The sequence below is a fragment of the Protomyctophum parallelum genome (assembly GCF_964188405.1).
Source record: "Protomyctophum parallelum genome assembly, chromosome: 1".
Classification (NCBI taxonomy): Eukaryota; Metazoa; Chordata; class Actinopteri; order Myctophiformes; family Myctophidae; genus Protomyctophum; species Protomyctophum parallelum.
The window spans coordinates 59,058,175-59,080,763 of NC_139697.1; the positions used below are offsets into that span (position 1 = coordinate 59,058,175).

General features: G+C 41.8%; 1 protein-coding gene across 1 annotated transcript; it reads left to right on the top strand.

Annotated features, from left to right (window-relative positions):
* Nucleotides 1-511: 511 nt before the first annotated feature.
* Nucleotides 512-20,814, top strand: rsf1b.1 (remodeling and spacing factor 1b, tandem duplicate 1). The gene is made up of 16 exons (XM_083779105.1): nt 512-893; nt 3,910-4,001; nt 4,328-4,420; nt 4,798-5,003; nt 6,027-6,163; nt 6,340-9,866; nt 10,172-10,444; nt 10,541-10,645; nt 11,000-11,079; nt 11,639-11,693; nt 11,789-11,895; nt 12,443-12,510; nt 13,032-13,248; nt 15,098-15,297; nt 15,747-15,926; nt 16,751-20,814. The coding sequence occupies exons 1-16, from the start codon at nt 719-721 to the stop codon at nt 17,323-17,325; spliced, it is 6,090 nt and encodes a 2,029-aa protein (XP_083635231.1). The 5' UTR covers nt 512-718; the 3' UTR covers nt 17,326-20,814.
* The last annotated feature ends 1,775 nt before the right edge of the window (nt 20,815-22,589 follow it).

Genomic DNA, 22,589 nt, shown 5'->3' on the forward strand with positions numbered 1-22,589 from the left:
ACAAAGAAGTTGAAGGGTAGGCCTAAAGCTAGGTCTGGTGTGCTTTACTTTAATTTTTATTATTTTGTCCTCATTTTGTAAAACAATTGCCAACATTGATGTAGTATAATTAGGCCAGTTCAATTCAAAGGAGCTTCATTGGCATGAGAAAACATGCCAAAGAACTCGTGTAAAAAAATATAAGCATTGTTAATGAGTTAATTGTGTGACTAATCATTGTATGAATCTGCATCGAGTATTGGTATTGTTCCACTTTTTGCTTTGGCAAAACACATATTTTGATTTGTTTTCCTCATGCCAATAAAGCCCTTTGAATGTAATGGAATTACAAGCAGAGCTATTGTAGACTCGGGGATCTACACTATGATCTATTAATAATTAAGCTCACTGATGATGACGATGATAATCGTCGTCATCATCACCATCCGTCGCGCGCGTGCTCGTTTTTGTTTACTTTACAGTAACATTCGTGCGTGCGTCGATTGACTTTTTCTTCTCCTTTTTTCAACCGCAAAGCCCTCTGGGAAGGAAACGGGGAGGGAGCCATCGCGGCGCATTGTGGGATTGTAGTTCTATCTGCACACAGCAGCAGCAGCAGCATACAGTTCGCTTTACTGCTGTATGAGTGTATGTTGATGATGAGTCGGTCCTCCTGCGCTCTGACTCCGTGCGCTCTGCTCTGAGTCTCTGCTGCTGGCTGGCTGAGCTGGTGGAAAAGATGGCTGCTGCTGCTGCTGCTCCTCCTCCGGCGGCGGCAACGGCTGCTTCTCCCCCTGGTTTGTGTCCGAGCTACGCCGTCGTCTGCTCCTTCCTGGAGCGCTACGGAGCGCTGCTGGACCTGCCGGAGCTCACGTTCCCGCAGCTGGAGCGCTACCTCCGGGACACAGCCTCAGGTGAGGCTAGCATTAAACCCCGGGGAAGAGAGAGAGGGAGAGCTACACCGTTCTGGTTCACGTTAAGAAGGGGGGGGCGGGGTGTACTTCGCCGTACTTAGTCGAAAATAGCCGATCTACAAGCTCACAGCGCGTCGCTCCCGCGACGCGCTGTGAGCTTGTAGATCGGCTATCCCCCGCCTGCGCGAGACAGGCGCGCGGCTGAAGTGTAAATCCGGCTCTTCGCAGGAGCTGTCGTTAGCACGCTAGCCTAGTAGCTTACTACTGTGTTATTGTGTGTGCTTTCCGTTGTTGTTTATATTTATGGGGTTTGTAGACGTTACGAGGTCATAATTCGAAGTGGCGCTCGTGCATGTGCGTCATTTTGTTGTTTTGTGTGTTGTTGTGATTTGGGCAAGAATGGTCTGTTTGGTTTGTTCGCAGTTCGGGAGCTTTTTTTTTAATTGAGCTTACAAAATTTCCCCCCTTCTTCTCAGCAGCCTTTATCTGCTCTGCTGGACTAGTTGGAAGAACACACACAGAGACACATGTATAGACTAAACGTGTGTGCATTAAACTACACCATTGCTATCACTATGGTTGAGTGGTTATTAATTCAACATTGCGTGTACGACGAAAGAGGTTTTTGTGTGTGTTTTAAGTGCCACATTGTGTACTTTTATTTACAGTTACAGTTACATTTCTGCATACAGTGGTGGTCCGCTCGCGCGACGAGCATGCGCAGTGCACTCCAGTGGTGTTTCCACGCGCACGCACGCACAGACTTCCTGAACGTGTGTGTTGTTGTGTAATTACGCATTCGTCGCTCGCGCGGCGGTGCGCGTTCAAATTAAAGGGCGGAATGATGGCGTTCACGTGCACGGTGCCCCTTCCAGCGATCGTTTTGTTGCTATTGTTGTGATTTTTATTTGGATCCATCCAGTGTGCTTTTTTATTGTATTTATCTCGGTAATAAGGTGGCCATCTTGTAGAAAGGGGATGGAGGGGCAAAGAGACTCCAGCTTACAGTTTGCACTGATCCATACTAGTCCAGTGATTCTCAACTCTTTATTAATAATATTATTGTTTTTATTAAATGAGCCCAGTTTTAAAATAGACTCAGACAGTGTTAAATCAACACTGAGCGTGTGAACATTTTTATTCTATTTCTACACTTTACAGAGTTACAGACCTGTGTGAGGGCCATTTGGTACCCCATGTTGGGTACCACTGATGATCTATTACACAGTAGATCCTCATGTGTTCATTTAATATCTTTCTTCAAATAGAACAAATTAAATCAGACCCTGTGTCCTCTCTAGTCTGTATGTGGTATATGTCGTTTGTACACTGGCCTCACGGGATACGTTTGGGTGACAGCATTATTATTTATTCAAGATTAGTTTTTGGCTTTTGTGCTTTATTGATAGCTACAGTAAAGAGTAAAGACAGGCAGGAGAGAGAGAAGGGGAGAGACATGCAGCAAAGGTCGGGACTCGAACACGCGACACCCTGTCAGGCTAGAGCCTAGTGGCATGCGCCTGGACCACTAGGCCAGTGGGCGCCTGGTGACAGCATTGTTTTTTTTTTTAAATATTTATTCAATTTTGATTGAATACTTTTTCCTCAAAATATGTTGATTATTGGATTGATTATTGGATTCTCAGTTGACTATATTTTCAACGTTTCATGCAGTATATTCACATCTTCTCACCCAAATAAAATGAAGGCTTTCTGAAATGTGCACATAAAGACAAAATAACAGCAAAGGGGCTCGCAAATGAAATGTACCTTAGCTTTGAAACCAGTAAACCAAATGAATATTTTTTACACCCGTTATTGTATTAACTTATCTGCTAATGGTATAGCTATGGCTTTCACGATATACAAATTTAAGTTGAGGATTAATTGTAATTAGCGATTTAATTGTGTTTTTGGCATTCAACATGAACATTGGAACATATTGAAGGGATATTTCACTTTCAAAAAATATTTTGGTCTACTCAGTGTTATGTGAACTGTTTTAAAGTTATTCGATTCAGTATTTAGATATTTGATATTCATTTTAGCTGCCCCGCCCCCTTCCTATATAAACCCATTGTAACTTCAAACTCTATTTGATAGATTCATCGAATAGTTAACACCCAACCTTTTTTCTGATGAATCATATTGTGCTTCTAATACGTGAGGGGGCCGTATTGTTTCAGATATTTTTGTCAACGGCTCCGTCCCCTCAATATTTTCCAAAAACAATATTTAAAAATAAATGAAAAGAGTAAATGAAAAAACATGGCCCCCTCACGTATTAGAAGGAGAGTATCAGCAGGGCCGTGCAGACTGAGCACTGAGGGGTCAGGGGCTCAAACCCCAGAACAGGGCACATGTGTGGGCGCACGCAGCGTGCGCCGAGTTTTGGGGGTGGTCTTTTTGTGGGGTATACATACATGTACATTCCAAAGAATTTTTAAATAGTGGAATAGCTGACCTACAAGCTTACAACACATTATGTGTTGTAAATCTGCTATTACTGCCATTTTGATACTTCAAATGCTTAGTATGAGGTATAAAGTACAGCAGCCTTGTGTTCATACAACAGAAAGATTGGGTATTACTATTGGGTAAGACTGACGTTACGTATCTTTCAGGACCTTTCACTGCTTTGTCTCAACCATTACTCTATGGCTCTGGTCTCAGCAACCGCGGTGTATTTTTTGACATTCCGTTTTTCTCCCAAGTTGAATGTTGCCACTACTGGAACAGCCATAAACTACACAAGTTCATCCCGATGTTATGGGCATCTTTTTAAAGTTAGTGTTAGTAAAAAGCAGGTAAAAGAGTAAGGTTTGAGCAGACTAACATCAGTCACTCTACCATTCAATGTAGTAGAAGACCTGCGAGTTTACACTGCAGATATGTCGTCTCTGCCTACAGGAAATACGTTCACGGCGACCATGAGACCCGTTTCTGAATCGGTCTATATATCTGTAAAGCATATTATGGTGTATGTGTTTACTGATTGTTTGTACATCTTCCTCAGTCCCAAAGCTCTTGGTGGACCTTCATGTGAAGTTGCTGAGAAAGATTGGAAAGTCAGTGTCCGCAGATAGATGGGAGAAATATATTGTAAAGGTAAGTTGTTTTTGCATAGTAATTACACATTGGTAAGACAAGTACTAACAAGGCTCAGTGGCTCAGGGGTAGAGTGGCTGGATGGTAACCGCAAGGTTGCCAGTTTGAACCCGGGCTCCCCCAGAGTTGGTGTCGAAGTGTCCTTGAGCAAGACACTGAACCCCTAATGCTCCTGTTGTGCTGGTTGGTGCCTTGCATGGTTTCTGCCGCCATCAATGTATGAATGTGTGTGTAATGCACAATCTATGTAAAGTGCCTTGGATAAAGGCGCTATATAAATGCACCATTTACAAGAATTGATTGCTAATACCAAATATTCTAAACAGATATGCTCAGAATTCAACACTACTTGGGCATGGGAGATGGAACAGAAAGGATACAAGGACATGTCGATGGAGTGCAAGATAGGAATCCTTAAAGTAAGTCACACTCTTTTCTGACAGTCAATCTTTTGAGAAAACTATTATGTGTTATTATGTTTGATAGCAATCAGTGTAAACTAAGGGCCATGCTTCTAGATTAAAGTACATTCATTCCACAATGTTTGACCGAATTGACATTGGACATATTACCTATAGTGAAGCCAAACTTGCTTTAAATCCATAAAATTCACTGCAACAGAGTAATACTTGCAGCCAAATTATGGATTGCTAATCACACTATTGGCTGTTTGCATTTACAAAGGTAAATATGGCTGAAACAAAAAAAACACAGGAGAAGGTTCTCCATGTCCCAGCCACAAAAGTGCATTGTTGTGTTAATGGCTTTATATTTTCTTCCGTTTGTCTTTGTACAGTATCTATGTGAGTGTCAATTCGATGACAATGTTAAATTCAAGACGGTGATCAATGAGGAGGATCCAGATAAGATGCGACAGCAGCCCATTGGCCGGGACAAAGATGGCCAGATGTACTGGTTTCAACTGGACCAAGACAACAATGTGCGGGTCTATGTGGAGGAACAGGATGACTTGTCTGGGTTATCTTGGAAGTGTATTGTCAGGTAGGCCAGCAACATTTGGGATCGTTTTGCGTGTGCATTTAATCTGACTGGAAGATGATGCACATAATCTTCAGCCTGTCACGGCTTCGTGATAAAAATTGCCCATGCAGATATGACAAATAACTGAAATATACAAAAGGAATTACTGGCACATTTAATAATTTTACACTTTCAAAAACATCAAAAAATAGTGGTTCTCCCGGGTCCGCCTACAATTACAATTTACAATTTAGGCATTTAGCAGACGCTCTTAATCCAGAGCGATTTACATTAAGCAAGAACAAAAGCATGGGAATACATCACATAAAAGCATTTATCATGAAACATGCGTAAGCTAAGAAAGTAACAGTGGAATATCTATATAATGAAACTATACATATATACTACTATGCTATACATATGTACTATGGCGTGCTATGACTATATACAATGCAATTATAGTGCTGCCTAGCGGACAGCGTGTCGCATGTTCGACTCCCGATCCCAACAACCTTTGCATTGTTTCAACCCCCCCCCCCCCCCCCCCATCTCTCTCCCCATTTCTTGTCAACGTACTTTCAATCTTATCAGCTTGTAAATCTGCTATTTCAGATTTATTTTTATATATTTGAAAATGTATGAACATTTTTCAACATATAAGCATTCTGACTAGAGGCCATAATTATTGTTACACTAGTAATAATAAATATTATTAAGAATAACTATTTATAAAGCGCTTACAAAAATAGGCTTATGAAAGTGAGGAAATAAATCAAAATCAGAAACGGAATTAAAAAACAAATGTGCATAATAATATAAAGTGTAGGAAGAAGTAAAAAATATACATTTTGTAATCATGCAAAGACTTTTTGATAAAAAGTGAAAGAAATTATTTATTAAGCCTTAGCTCTTCAGGCAGGTCGTTCCAGAGTCATGGAGGCCTGATGGCAAATGCCTGTCATCCTTTGTTTTCAGCCCTCAACTCAGCCAAATAGGCTGGTATCATGGAAAGAGCAATCACTATCTGTCCTTTTCTCCATGCAGAGACCGAAATGACTTGGCCGAGATTTTGGCACTGCTGAAGACTCAAATTGACCCTGCAATGTTTGCAAAGGAGGAGAAAGAAGAGGGATCCAGCCCCAAGCCTGAAGATGCTGAAAATATAAAGAATGAGGAAGATGGTAATAATGACATGTGCAGTGTAATTATCGATTTCTATGTTGTTTGTTGTTATTTCAATATAATGGTTTATGGTAATTCATGTTCACTTTTTTATTTACCCACCAAATTGGACATTTCATGGCAATTTCTATTACACATTAAATGCTTAACTGATCCTTATTTTTGTCAATCATAGTAAAAAAGACCGAGACGGATGAAGAAGGTAAATCTTCCAAAGATACCGCTTGCCCAGTCTCGCCAAAAATGGAGTGCAATGAAAACCTGCCCCCGAAAGAGGAATTAAGATCCGATTTGATTGAGGCTAAGTCACCAGTGAATGGCATCAAAGATGAAAAAGAGGAATTGGATCCTGGCCTCCAATCAGAAAAGTCTCCTGTGGATAACAATGGCGTTTTGAATGTCCAGACCATTAAAGAGGAGCCTATGGAGTTGTCCAAAAGTACAGCATGTACCGCAAAAATTGAAGCCCCGCCAAGCTTGGAAAAGTCCTGTACATTACTGAAAACAGATCAAGCTGAGGATGCCAAGAAAAATGCTGCAGAGGAACTTCAACGGGCTCTGAATGACCAGCAGGCCAAAATACCCTTGAAAAAAAGAGGGATGAAGCTTAGTGAGGGCTTTGACACAAGTGGCGGGAGTCGCATTATTGTTCAAAATCCATCCGTCTCTCAAGTCAGGGAACCACCTAAGATTGAACAGAGGAAGGAAGAGAAAAAGAATGAGCATAATGTGGCTGATTATATCAATGGAGCTGACCAGCATGCAGCGGAGAAAGGTGTACCACTCACACATTTGTGTGAGTCAAATACAGATACAGAAAAACATAGGAACTCTGCTGATGGCAAACGGCAACCAGTTAAAATTATTTTGGATGCAAGTAAAGCTGCTGAATCACATCAAAAGGAGGTTCCTGCCACGGGTAATGAAGGGATTAAAACTCAGACAATACAGAAGTGTATGGAGTCAACATCATCACATGAAACGGAGAAAAAAGATGTTGAAAAAAAGGTAGAAAGGGAAAACACAGTGGTTTCAGGTGGGAAAGAGTCTCTCTCACACGTTGTAGCAGCAGAGCCACCAACACCGTCCAAGGATGCTAAGAATGCAATTTTGGCATCCAATCATAAAGAGGATGAAAAGAAGAACAAATCAGATGGGCCACCCTCAGACAACCTAGTTTCTAATCGAGAAATGGATTCATCAGTTTCACCAAAACTAGCAAAATGGAAGAGTTATGAAAAATCAGCAGATAAAGCTGCCGCTGAAGATATGGCCATATCGGAGAAGAATAAGCCAGGAAAACCAAACATAACTGAGATTGCAGAAAATGTCGCTGATCCTAAAGAAATGTCAAAACGGGAGACGGGTCCAAAGACGCCAGGTAGTTCTGCACTTACAGTGATGTCAGGAGTAATTAAAAAGAGAGACACACTGCCCTCCGACAGGGACAACACTCATACGTCCAATGATCCTAAGGAGATGGTAGGACACCCTTCTGTCATTAAAAAGACACAAGTAATAAAACGCAATAATGATACAGGTAGCCTGGGCAGCCCTATAGACGCGAAAGAATCATCAGTTATTCAAAAGGAAGATAAGCATTCAGAAAGACTAGAGAACACTCAACACATGGAGGGGTCCTCCGTTATAAAAAAAGCAGAAAAAGCAGATGCACCCAAACAGGCAGAAAAAACACATGCCTGTAAACAGGCAGAGAAAACAGCTGCACCCAAACAGGCAGAAAAAACACATGCCTGTAAACAGGCAGAGAAAACAGCTGCACCCAAACAGACAGAAAAAACAGTTGCACCCAAACAGGCAGACAAAGCAGTTGCACCCAAACAGGCAGAAAAAACGGTTGTACCCAAACAGGCAGACAAAGCAGACACACCTAAACAGGCAGAAAAAACAGTTGCCCCCAAACAGGCAGACAAAGTAGACGCACCCAAACAGGCAGAAAAAACTGTTGCACCCAAACAGGCAGACAAAGCAGACACACCTAAACAGGCAGAAAAAACAGTTGCACCCAAACAGGCAGACAAAGCGGACACACCTAAACAGGCAGAAAAAACAGTTGCATCCAAACAGGCAGACAAAGTAGACACACCCAAACAGGCAGAAACAACTGTTGCACCCAAACAAGCAGAAAAAACAGTTGCACCCAAACAGGCAGAAAAAACAGTTGCACCCAAACAGGCAGACAAAGCAGACACACCCAAACAGGCAGAAAAAACAGTTGCACCCAAACAGGCAGAAAAAACTGTTGGACCCAAACAGGCAGAAAAAACAGTTGCACCCAAACAGGCAGAAAAAACAGTTGCACCCAAACAGGCAGAAAAAACAGTTGGACCCAAGCAGGCAGAAAAAACAGTTCCACCCAAAAAGGCAGACAAAACAGTTGGACCCAAACAGGCAGACACACCCAAACAGGCAGAAAAAGCAGACACACCCAAACGGACAGACAAAGCAGACACACCCAAACAGGCAGAAAAATTGGATGCACCCAAACAGGCGGAAAAAGCAGACACACCCAAACAGGCAGAAAAAACAGCTGCACCCAAACGGGCAGGAAAAACAGATGCACCAAAACAGACAGAAAAAACGGATGCACCAACACAGGCAGAAAAAACGGATGCACCCAAACAGACCCGAAAAATGGATGCACATAAACGTACAGAAAAAAATGATGCACATAGACAGGGAGAGAAGGGTGACACCCTCCAAGATGCTGCAATGTCTGAACCCAAGGAGGAAAAAACTGTGGCAACTGATACGACCTCTGAGAAAGTACCCATTACTGTCCTCTCCCAAGACAAGGCGATTGCTAAGGTGTCTGAGTCCATGGAGGTGGAAGTAAGTAAAGAGGATCAGTCTGAGCCCGACAAGGTCAAAGCAAAAACGACTACAGTTAACAAGGTCAAGGAACCAGCTGAAGAGAAATGCAAAACATCTTGTTCTTTAGAAACAAAAAACATTTCTAAAAGCACTGTTAACAAATCGGATGGCAGAAAAGAAGATGAAGTATCTGAAAAGCATCCCGTCAACAAGGGGCCAGAGACATCATCTGCTTTATCCAAGGAAGATGGAGAAGACAAACATGAAAATGTCAAAGGCTCAGACAAAGAATGCCCCAAAAATAAAAGCAAAAAGCATCCCTGTAAAGACAAAGAAAGTGAAGGGGATTCCAAGACAAAGGATCATACCAATATGGATGATGAAAAGGAAACCCAAGAAAATAACGATAGCAAGACATCAAATGAAATGGAGAAACCAGAATCCTGTACAAAAGCAAGCAAAGAACCCTTTGATGATCTTAAAGATAAGGAGGGAGAAGATGAGAGTGAAGAAGATGCTTCTTCATCCAAAGTTCCGAAGGACGGTGTCTGTCCTAAAAGCAAGGTCTCTACAAGCCGGATGAGAGCTGAACTGCTGAGGGACGAGAGACAAGGGGACTCCGAGTCTGACACAAATGTGGGGAGATCTCTTAGACGGTCTGCAAGGATCTCTAGGCCAAGTATAAAGGCGGTGGAGATCCAGGACCGGAGGCTGGAGAAACTACAGGTGACGCCACCAACTGAGAAGCATGACGAGGACACAGGTGTCAAAGACGACGAAGAAGAGGATAAGGATGATGCCGTGAAAGCTGTGCAGAAGAAACAGAGAGAGAGGAATGTCGACCCAGAGTCTCAGTCTAAATCTAGGGTAAGGTACTTTCCAACCTATTAACCACTTAAATCCCATGTACTTAGTTGAGTGGGTTTCCCCAGGGCTCTATACGTACTTGGTCTGTTCCTTTTGTCCCTCTACACCAAATACCTTTGCTTCAGGTTATTATTATGAATACATTTTACTTACTTATGTCCCTAAATATGTGGGCATATTATTATATCCAAAGCCAATCTCAGTAGGCTTATTGTTCAGTAGGAAATAACTTGTGTAAGCATGTAAGCCAACTGTCATCATCAGTACCCCACGAATATCGGTTGAAACGATCCCTTTTTCTTCAGGGGAAAAAGCGGCGGAAGGTACGGTGGACCCCACGGCGCAAAAAGAAAGGCTCTGAGGATGACGAGAGCGACGACTATACCAGCGAAGACTGGGAGACGGAGGAAGAAGAAGAGGACGACAGCGACGAAAGCTTCAAGGTCAAGAGGAGCAGGACGAGAAGAAGCCAGAACAGAGAGCGGCGCAGCGACGCCTCTTCAACGTCTTCTGACGATGACCTACCTCCAAACGATGACCCCTGCAAGCATTGTGGACTCCCCAATCACCCCGAGCTGGTGGGTCTCTCCACTCAGTCCACATTCTCCTCTTCTTAAGCTAGGTGCAATACAATGACTGATGTCATGCCACCAACTCTCTTGTTTCCTTCACAGATACTCCTCTGTGACTCATGCGACAGTGGTTACCACACAGCCTGCTTGAGACCTCCTCTCATGGTCATCCCTGATGGGGAATGGTTCTGTCCACTTTGTCAACACGTACGTAACGTCTATCTATAAATGCACCATTTGATGCTCCATTAAATGCACCTGTGTGTACGTACGTCTGTACTCCACATAACCCGAGAACCGTTCGCCCCCACCGACTTCAAATTCAACACACGCGTTCCACACCCCCACAGGGAGTGCAGCCGGAGTGCAATCCTTTAATAATAATAATAATAAACTATTAACGGCCTATAAAAGCAGTGTTGATTTTCACTGTCTGGCACTGAGTTATCACACCAGCAATGGGATACGGCTGAGATCATGTGTCTGAAAACGGCAATCAACGAGTATGCAATGTAGCGTCTTGTTAATGCTTCTTCCCCGTGGGACCTCTTTCCCTTATAGAAGCAGCTCTGTGACAAACTAGAAGAGCAGCTCCTGAACCTCGACACTGTGCTGAAAAAGAAGGAACGTGCAGACAGAAGGTGAGCCGTTTATAAAAGGAACTTTATACAACGGGTAGTTCCGACTGGCAATCTGATTGGTTGAAATGGGCTCTACAGCCATGCTCAGATGAGCATGACAGCACACCTAGTAGTCATTCTCAAATGACTACTAGGTGTACCAGTGTACCTTTTGCAAACTGTTAAATAAATCGTTCTATCAATGTGGCCTAATCACAGTATAAATATCACTGCCGCTGTTCAGCCTTGTTAAACAGTAAAATCCTCAGTGGATTTAACTGTGTGCAAGAAGCTCCTCCCACTCTGACATTGTCATCACATCTGTGATTTTCTAAGCTTAAATGTAATCACCAGAAGGAAAAAGCTAACGTTATTGCTATGAACGAACTACACCATGGTCAAAAATAGTATTTCTTTGGTTGTAAAATTTGGATCTACAAGCTCACAACGCGTACCGAGCTTGTAGATCAGCTGCTTTCGCGCCGCAACACTTTCATATAGAAGAATGGGGATCAAGTATAGATTAGAATGGGGATCAAGAAGTGGTTAAAGTTTCATAGCCAATTCTTCCCTCCTCCAGGAAAGAGCGTCTAGTCTACGTTGGAATCAGTGTTGAAAACATCATTACACCTTCTGTAAGTATGCCAAGGTTCTAGAAGTAATGGCAGCAACACATTATCAACATCATGGGCTCAGCTGCTGATTTACTCTCCCATGTCTTAACCACCAGGTGGAGGTAGAGGAAAAAGAGGAAGTAATAGTGAAGGAGAAGAAAGAAAAGAAGAGAAAAAGCTGGGGCCGAAGATCTACCAGGGTGAAAAAGAACATCAGCTACAGGTACATTCCGGGGCGGCGGTGGCTCAGGGGTAGAGTGTCCGGATGAGAACCGCAAGATTCCCAGTTCGAACCCGGGCTCCCCCAGAGTTAGTGTCGAAGTGTCCTTGAGCAAGACTCTGGACACTTACTAATTGCTCCCGATGAGCAGGTTGGTGCCTTGCATGGTTTCCTCCGCCATCGGTGTATGAATGTGTGCGTGAAATGGTTAATGTAATGCACATCTGCCCATAGACACAGAAAGGTAGACTCCTCATTCGCTGCTGCAATTCATTGGAGCGACATGTATCGCACTGAGGGCGGAAGTGCACCGTTATATGGCGCTTCCCTGGTGTCCAGTCACGTGCCTCAACGTCCCTCCCTTTCATTACTTTTCTCGGCATCAATGCGGAAGCTTGCCCTCACTTGAGAGCAGACGCCCCAGAGCTGATAGGAGGCGTCTACCTTTCTACGTCTATGATGCTGCCTTTAAAATCGAAATGTAATTTCACCTTTGTATTTTATTGTACGCTGGAATCAGTCTTGAAAACATCATTACACCCCCCCCCAGGTTTGATGAATTTGATGAGGCCATAGAGGAGGCTATTGAAGAGGACATCAAAGAAGCAGAAGGTGGAGGTATATACCGTATTTCCTTTAATACTGACCTGAAATAAATCCACCGGGTAGGTGGGGGTGTTGTTGGCACAGACAAGTCAAGGCCGGTGGTTTGTATATGAACATACACAACAGTGTCACAAGGTGGCCATGTTTACTCAGAATAACACTGTTTCATTTTGGTGATAACAGTGTTTAATGCTAGCTGGACAGCTTTGATCATTGTTCTAATGTTAATATTTAAGGAAAGCAATTTATCCTTTTTTGCAGCTGTATTGGATATGGCTAGCCAGCGAGCTGCTCTTTCTAACCACCTGCCCACTCTGTCCAAAGATTACTGTATTCCCTTTAATTGTACATACACTGCTTTGTTTTTGGTTGTTTCTACTTGACACTTGGTTTGGCAACATGGCAACATTCTCATGCCAGTCAGTGAAGCTCCATTGAATTGGACTGACCCTGGTCAAACTTCGTGTACAGGGTTAACATTTGATCAAATGTCAAAGCACATTGTCGCTAACAAAGTGCCATCACTCTTACAGGAGCCGGTCGGGGGAAAGACATGGCCAACATCACGGGCCACAACAGGGGAAAGGACATCAACGTCATCCTGAATGCGGAGGAGGGGAAGGAAAATGGCGGACCGCCGCGGCCCGCCGCTGGCCCACGCAGGAAAAAGCGCCGGAGACTCAACGACCTCGACAGTGACAGCACCGTGGAAGGCGAGGAAAGTGACAACGAGTTCCGCCTCACTGAGAGGTAGGACTGTTAATTGTCATACAAAAATGACAATTTAAGATTTTAATTGTGCATTTCGCATTGAACATTAAAACTAATGAATGAAGATGCATTTCCCTTTTCCTTTTTGGCTTTGTGAACAAAAGATTGCACAGTGCAGTTATGACAAATAATTTAAATATATATATAAAGCCTATGAACAACATATTTTATAGATCTGCTATTAGTTTAGTTATAGTTATAGTTTTTTATTGATTTTCAATAAAGCATACAAAATTCACATGACTTACACAAAAGAAAAAGACAAGAAAAAACAAACTAAAAACAAAACACAACTAGCAGTCAAAAAAAAGAAAACGCCTGGACAACACCCCTCCACACTCTGTTGTTGACACTCGTGGTTATATCATATTTAATGTACAAATACAAAATGTTACTGCAACAATCCTTTGATATATAAATAAAAGTAGTCCCATAACTCATGGAACTTCCCTTTGACGTTATTCCTCCTGGCAATTGAGTATTCAAAGGATGCCGCTTCAGTCATAAGTTGGGTCCAGTCTGTGATCTCTGGCGCTATTTCCATTTGTAACAATCAGCCTTTTATTTTGAAAGGATAAGTATTAACTAAAGGAAACAACAGGATCGATGTGTTATGTTGTGATTATGCTTTTTTATTGAAGCCACACAATAATTGACAAATAAATTGGTAGAGAAAAATACACTTGAGATTATACTGCCATAATATACTATACAACCAAAAGAAATAAACAAACAAATCAACAGTTATTCCACCAAACCCAACCAAGTCCCAATGGCCGCTATATCCTCTCAGATTACCGTACAACTTCAAATGTCAACAATAAGCTAAACTATTTCACACGCGTGGCACACTCTTTAAACAGTAACAGTCCTGCGACTGTCCTCTTCTTAACGCGCTCCCGCAAAAGTAAAGTTTCCTCTGTCCAAACGACACGGAACAAAAGTAATGAACGCTCGGGTACCCCTTTATATTTGTAATCCACGAGAACAAGAAGATTGGAATTGTCTCACCAGCAGCAGCTTTACTCCGTCAGATTCCCCACACTGACCGGCAACTCATGAATGTATCCAGCGAATTCATGCAGCAGCATCATTGACACGTTCCTCTCTCGCTGGTCTCGATAGTTCTCGCTTCTTGGCTGCTGCTTACTTTAGTATAAACTTTGTCTTTGTCACTAAAGTAACACTGGTGCCTGGGAGATCTCCTCTTTCTTCACATGTTCACTAGTACACAGGTTTGTTTATTTCCCCCTCCCCCTCTGCACCACACCCTCTATTTGTAATGTTGGGCTGGCATCAATCACTCGATCACCCTGATAATCAGACCCATTACCTCTCTCACATGAACTGGAAATGTTCCTATTGACTTCAAAGTCATCTCACAGGTTTCCAAATTGTACATATATCACTCGTATACAATAACATGCATACAGTAGGTCAAGCAGATAAATATAATAATATATATGTGCATTTGTCATTTTTGGGAACCGTTTGAAAATGTAGGTACATTTTTCACCAAAACTATTATGATGATTATGCAAGGTAACTGTAGGACCAGCCAAATAAGTGTTAAATAGCTCCATAATCTGCAGTGTTGAAAGACTAAGATTTTTATATTTAGTCAACTTAACAATTCAAGTAAGACTAGACCTAAGACTAAATGGTTTCAGTGGACTAAAATAGCACTAAAACTAAATAGTGTGTTATTCAAACTAAACTTTATTTTTTATTTTTTTAACGAAGGAAACATGCCATTCTGAAAGCAAAAACATGATGAAGCATTAATTTGTATTCTTTCCTTCTTTTAATTGGTATTGTTTGCAAGCAGCTCTGAGGAGGATGAATTTGTGGCGTCGGAAAATGCAGAGAGCGAGTCTGGCTCTGACAGTGGCAGTGGTGGAGGTCGCAGGTCGTCGCGCGCTAAGAGACAACCCAAACGGCGGAAAAGTTCTCGACGACGACGCAGACCTAGAGGTTACTCGGATGACGAAGAGGAAGAGACGGATGAAGATGATGAAGATGAATTGGGTAATCGAACACTTCATTTTTCCTTTAATGTTTTCCATATTAATCCTTCGCTGTGATTTTATGAGCCCCTGTTCATAAGACAAAAATCCACAGCCCTCAATAAAGGTGAAGACATTTAGGTACCCATAAGTACGGTTAGATCTAATCGGCTTCTCTTTGATGTAGGACGATGTTGTCCCCTCTTAAGTGTTGTTAGATGTGCCAGTGTTTATTCAGTGTGCTGTTGATTTCCTTACCCAGTGGAGAGAGTAGGTCAGGAAGCACTTAGATGACGGTCGCCTCTGATGTATAACCTTGCCTATGTGTATTTTGAGGTGTATTTAGGCAACAAATGGACTTTGAATCTCCACTTTGTTGCCCACTCAGATCATATCCTCCAGTGACTCGTTGGATGACAATCAGTTCCGTTATTGTATCACCCCATGACTTGGTTCCATGTCTATGTATAGTTACAGAAGGCTCGAGTGAGTTCAGCGATAGTGACCTGGACATGAGTCGACGGCGGTCTCGCAGGAGTCTGAAGAAGCAGGTGAACTACTGCGAGACCTCAGAGTCAGAGGGATCCAGGGCTGGCACCAACCGGAAGAAGTTCAAACCGAGACTACGCCCGGGCAGCTCCGACAGTGAAGGTCAGTTCAGTCCTTTCTCTACCCTTTAACTCACAGACGGACGGTTCGGGATGAGTATCAACAAATTGACCAATTAATTGGAATGGTTAATCACCTGAACCGTCTCTTTCATTGATTATTGGTCATTGCTTGTGTGTGAGTACGTCTATGGAAAAATCTAATTAGTATTAAATGAAACTGACATGTCGATGATGCACAAACACAAATCATAATGTTTAGCAAAGCCCAAAGAATAAGATTTCCTGTGCTAACAAAAATAACAAATATATTTGAACACAAATGAAATACATAAACACGCAATAATTGTGCTGTACAATAAAGAAATACCATCGGCCCCTACAACTCGCCACCTCTCTCTACAGACTGCCTCTACAAAACGACCAAACATTTGCTTGATTGGTGTTTGATACGTGTGAATGAGGCCTTATACAGCATTTTCAATTTATTGTTACATCAATAAGGACACAGCTGCAGAGCACCACTCTTGCATAGCATGTGCATTATCTCCTGCCTTCCTGCCTGCCTGTTTTTCAGGACCACTTTACTGATATTTGATGTGTCATTGACATGTTCTTTTTTCATAATTACAAAAATAGTTTTTAATTAACTGATTAGTCTGATTAACTACTTAAACACTATTTTATACTTTGATGTACAACGGTGTCATACAAAATTTGCAATCTACAAGCTCACATTGCAAGCTTATAGATCTGCTTATTTCAGTTTGAAATTCAAATTTCATAATAATAGACTTAAACAATGTAATCGATTAGTTCGATTAACTGTTGCACCCATGCAATTTAGCTTTCTCATTTCTTCCTCAGCGAGTATATCCAGAGACTCCTCTGACGAGCCGAGGGAGCGAAGGACCAAGAGGAGGAGAGTGGACTCGTCTGAGGAGGAGGAGGAGACTCGGCAGAAGCGCATGCGTCTCTCCCTGAAGCGGCGGAGAGCCTCGGAGGAGGAGGGGAGCGGTAGCTCCTCCTCGGACGATTCCGACGAGGAGGACCGACCCGTCCGCAAGCGCGTGAACCGCATCGATTCGGACGATGACGAAGAGGAGGAGGAAGAGGGAAAAGGGAAGAAAGGCGCCGCCGAAAAAGCCGAGGAGGAAGGTGCCACCGCGCCGGGGAAAGGTACGGGCCCATTGGACTATAACCTGGGGGAGCTGCCCCCCACCAACGGACAGAGCCCCATAAAGAGCCTGGAGGGCTTTGTCAACCGGCCAGGGGCGGCGGGCGCTTCTTCTCCCAAAAATGTCAGTACCACGCCGGCTGCTGCCACAGCAGCACCCAATGGCCTCGTCCCCCAGGAGATGGCGCCACAGGACGATGACGAGGATGACCTGTTGGGAGTCACAGACCTAGTGGCGTTTGTCTGCAGCAATGAACAGTTGTAAAGGAAAGAAAATGGTGTACGTTTCTTTTTTTGTGGTATTGTATTTTTGTATTGTTTAACTTTATTATTACCTGCTGCCACCTACCGACGAAGTTCATCGCCAGCACTCCCTGTCCTTTTATAATTGTCATCGGGACCTCCTCGGCCCTCATCGGGCCCACCTCAACAAAAGTACGACCTGGATCCCTGTGAAGGTTCCCAATCCATCCTCTCCTGCTCTTCCTCTGGGGTTATACAAATCAAATGTTTTTTGACTGTGAAGTCTGATTGGAGAGCGTTCTTCACTATCGCTGCATTATCTCAACGGTAGATTGTAACAGTGACCTAATCCCTGTATCATTAAGAATAGCTGCCAAACCACTCATACCTTTCCTGCTAGAGACGGTCACATTCATGTTCCTAGTCACATTATTATTATTTCTTTTTTTATGCTCCTCAAACAAATTGTCCCACACCTATGTCTAAATCCTGCCACAAGGCTGTGATGTCTTGTCTGCTTTGCTGGAAAACTGGTGTCGACATGTACAACTTCCTAGGATATAATTTTGTCTCATCTTAATACAAAATCACTTTGTTTTCTTTTTGGTTTGTTTTCATAAACGACAAACATGGCAGGTGTTAAAGTTAAATGCATTCCGTGATTGACCTGAAGTTCTGTGGATCAATTGTTCCCAGTCCTTTCATTACAAGGTTTTGAATATCTAATCTATGATAGCTACAAAGACACTATTTGTTCATTTTCTGATTTGGTTAAATCCTGTTGAGTTCTGTCAGTATTTTATAAGCATAATAAACCTAACATTGTTTTTTTGTTCTGAGTGCAGGTATTTAAATACATATCCGACTCCGAATGGTTCAAAGTCTTTGGCCAATGCACAAACTAAAGTAGTTGGTGAGATTCTTGCCTCATCAATTCAATTGTACATGTGCCGGTGCCAGTTGGGGGAGGAAGATCACATTTCTGATTTTAACTTTTATCATAGACCTTTTAGTGGTTTCTACCCCAAGTGTTCGATTGTCGTGCTGTCTCGCATATACATATTCAATTCCTCCAACTATAGAAGGTTTGAATGTATATATGTGATCCAAGTAGAATAGAGCAATCCTTATTCTCACTTTGTTCTATTTGAGCATGCACCCCTATTTTAGACATGTTAGTTTAGCTTTTGTATATTATTGTATACATATATAATAATAATTTTAAATTTGTGTACTGCCATAAATATCAGTGGTGAGATCCCCACGTTTAGATGCAGATGCTAACCTGTATTGGGATCAGCTGGACAAAACAATTCAAATTACAGTACTTGTGGCTATTCTGCATTGGTAAATCTGAATTTTATGTCCCTCCCTATTTTGAGATTTAGATTAGACGTGTATTATAATTTTGTTTGATTTTCTTTTTTTGTAATGTATTTCTTTTTATATTCAACCCTCTTTGTTGTCTGTGGCTCACTTTAAAGTGGCTTAATTCTGTGTACATTATCCGCTGGTTGTAGGTTCAAAACCTTTTTATTCCAAACCATTTTATTCACTAAACAACATGAATACCCTATTACCCGCACAACTCCTTTTTTGTTCTTGTTTATCTCTACAGGGTGATTTACACTTGGTTGTGCACTGGTGTCGTGCACCATAAATCGCAAATCTACTTGTAAATCAGCTGTTTCCAGTGCAAAACCCTAGTATAAGACCTGAGGCCCATTAAAAAAATGACATCCTAACAGTATTCTGAAAAAACTTTGTTGCTATATCAGTGGGTTCTCAAATGTCAAGGATCCCAAAAATGTATATGCATTTGGTCATGGACCCCCAAATATTTTGTTCCAGGGACCCCCAGAAGCAAAGATTTGAGTAAGAAATATTTTTATTTAAAAAAATGTCTACACAAAGATTTGCACACTTTCACTTTTTTTCTCCCAAAAAAATGGGATAACTCTGGTTTATCCCTCTATTCTACTATAAGTATGACCATATAGAGGATACTACACCAAATGCAAATACCATCGCATCTTGCTGCATACATCCACAATCTTTACAAAGCATTTGTGTTCTCATACTGTATAATTTGAGGTCTCTTCAAGTCAGGTACAGTAAATCACTGACTTAAGACCTCAAATCAGACATAATTATACACATAAATAAATGAGACAGTGGAATAATTTTTTTGGAACCATATAGCAAGATTCAAGCTGGGTTAGCGATGTGGACAAAAAGCGGTGCAATTACTCTACTGACCTCTGTTATAACCTCTTATCTCTTAACCCATATAAAGTGTGTATATTTGTAGTTTTTGCTGTAATATATTTAGAGGCATTTTTTTATCATGGGGAAATATATTTGGCAATTCCTTGGGATTGCATGAGTTTCTAATAGTTTTCTTTTGTAGGGACATAATCTAGGCACAACTGTTTTTGTAGTCTAATCTGAGAACTGACTTGGATCGGTATTGTTTCACTGTTAAATCACCAGGGAAAGATTTGTCATGTAAATGCCACAGATTATTGCGCAGTGAAACTCATAAGTAACAATAACATGCCAGGGAGTGATATGAAGTCATGGGAAGTGCAGGAAAACTGTTGACTGTAGAGAATTGTAGAGGGGTTGCTGAAGCCTACGGTATTTGTAAAGTATGTTTGTAAATTGCCCTTGGCATGGTCTTCACAAAGGATAAACCACTCTTTATCATGAGTTGATATTTGCTGTGACAAAATTATCATTTCTGAAGCAAATCATTGTTATCTGACATCAAATGTTAACTACACACATTTTCACATGAACCTTAGTGTCGCACTATTCTGGCCATCTCATAATCTACCAACATTTGGTGAGAACAGGCAAACTTTCGCTGGGAATAGCAGAGCTATAAGATGCTATTTTCAACCGTTCTATATGCCACAAAGCGACTCATTGTGATCTTGTTGATCGGCTATTTTAGGTGAAGAGGTTTGTGTAGAAGGCAGAAAGGAGATGACCAAGTATTAGACCCCTGCGGGACCCCTGCAGCCAACAAAGTATGTATAGGGTTTAAGTGACATGGGACAGAATACCAGAATACAGCATATCCAATCATGGAACTACAGACTTCAACTAGGAACCCGCACACCCGAATTGTGCACATTCAGTATCTAACTTTTTTCTATATTCTCAAAGTGTACATTTTTAGATCGTGGTTATGAAATAACCAGTAGCGAGACCTCCATGGGGAAGCATAGATATTTGAGCAAGGGAGCGGTGATAGAAATGAAGAACAGCAGGTTAGGGGTGGGATGGGAGGGGAGTTGGTGCCAATGACTGAAATGTTAGTCGCCCATTACCTCATATTACGAATCTGGGAGAAAAGACAGCTTGTCTGGTGTGAATAGAACCTTGTAGATTGGTCTTATGTGTTTTTGTCTGGTCCTTATGTTTTTGTTAACTTTACTGTTATTTCTTATGAATCTGATCTTGTACATTTGTCATAATAAAATGGGGTTAAACCTGATTCTGACCTGGACTTTTTTGTCCTTTTTTTGAGGGGCGCTCCTATAAACAGCTATAGTGTTCAGAGCTCAACAAGGCAAAAGGTTAAAAAAGACCTCACAGATTGGATCATCATCATTCATCTGATTCCTTGATGATTAGACTATAGAGAATAGAACATATTTAACTGCATGCTCCAGAGTGTGTATGTAACCACCAGAAAACACAAGTCACGTGTGTCATTGGAATGCAGGCCACCCTTTGGGGCAAAGTGTCTATTCTTAGAATGCATTTTATAAGAAAACTAAAACCTACAAATTAATACATTGCAGGTAGCCTATACATCTCTCTCCACTGCAGTCCTGTTTATGTGAATGGGGGTGCAAGTGCTGCAGACTCCTGTATCCTAGTTCACAAACATAGATTGTGTGAACTTGAACATTTTTAACATTTTCACTTTTTTCACTAAACTCAAGAATGTTACGGCTTCTTTGGAATATTGACCTACATGCAACCAGCAAAGCCCAGCCGTGTTAGAAGAGCCTGAGATAAAATCACCAGCAGCCCTGGCAGCAGATATGTTGTCACATGTGTGTGCTAAGACTGCCGTACGGATCCATTTCTAGCATGTGTGAACTGAGAATACCACTGTGTAGTAGCCTGGCTAATAAGCCTGACCAAATCAGCCGTTGGCAAAAACATTGCCAGTGTTGTGTGATATTAGTCTGGCTTATTAGCCAGGCTAACTATGTAGGCCTTGTCATGTACTTGCCATGACTGAGACTGACGATTTGGGGCTAAGAGAGCTCTCCTTTCATTGCATTCCGGGTCAATTGTTACACTGAGAGTTAAAGTAACACACCGGGTTTTACTGTGTTGTAGAGCTACTTTGGCACATGCAAGAAACATTGCTATTCTTTGATAAAGCTGTCCTTGAAGGTCTTTTGTTTGTTTTTAGTCCGATGATATATAGAAAACAAACTTCCTATATCTTGTCAGATTATATCGCTTGGGAAATCACTCAGGAATGATCTCTTGGGTGTCTACAAATGAATGTGTGCTAACTCTATATCATAGGTATTATTAGTATTATCCAATGGGCATATCACAGAGGTTTAAAAAAGGACTATCACAGCTAGCCAGTGGTGGTAACTAAGTAACTAAGTACATTTACTCAAGTACATACATTACTGGAGTATTTCCAATTTGCATGTCTTTTTACTTCTACTCCACTACATCTCACATCAGGCAAATATTGTACTTTTACTTATTTGTAACTACTTATGAACTGTACATCATGTGAGTATTATTATTAGTACTACTTCCATCACTGCAGCTAGGGCCAGGTCTATACCTGGTCAGATATCATAAGCTTGAGTCCACCAAAAAGAAAAAGACATTGACTACTCTTCTCAGCCGAGTACATGCCTTTGTTATTTGATGTAAATCCTCAGAAGAGGCCTTGACATCCTGAGTAACCTGGTAGTAGTTGTTAGTAGTAGATTGCGCGGCTTGCGCCACAAGATCCTGTTGCTACCACGTGTTTGTGGTTGATGATATTAAAACAGACATAAGTTATACAGTCTGGCTTGCATGAATGAACAGCAGGGGCTCTCGGTAATGCCTAATGTATGTTCATGTCATGTGATGAAGTAAAGCAGGCTTCATTCATTGATAACTAAGTGAGACAAGTCAGACATAGATCACACCAAAGATATCCCTCAGATATCTGACAAAAAGGTCACACCCTTGATGATGAGGGTCCAGCCTCTGATTGGCTGTCTTTAACATGTTTGGGATAGA

Coding starts and splice junctions, on each gene's coding strand:
- rsf1b.1 (XM_083779105.1), top strand. CDS start 719: ATGGCTGCTGCTGCTGCTGCTCCTCCTCCGGCGGCGGCAACGGCTGCT. Junction 10,445..10,540: donor TCCCCAATCACCCCGAGCTG/GTGGGTCTCTCC, acceptor TTTCCTTCACAG/ATACTCCTCTGTGACTCATG. Junction 10,646..10,999: donor TCTGTCCACTTTGTCAACAC/GTACGTAACGTC, acceptor TTTCCCTTATAG/AAGCAGCTCTGTGACAAACT.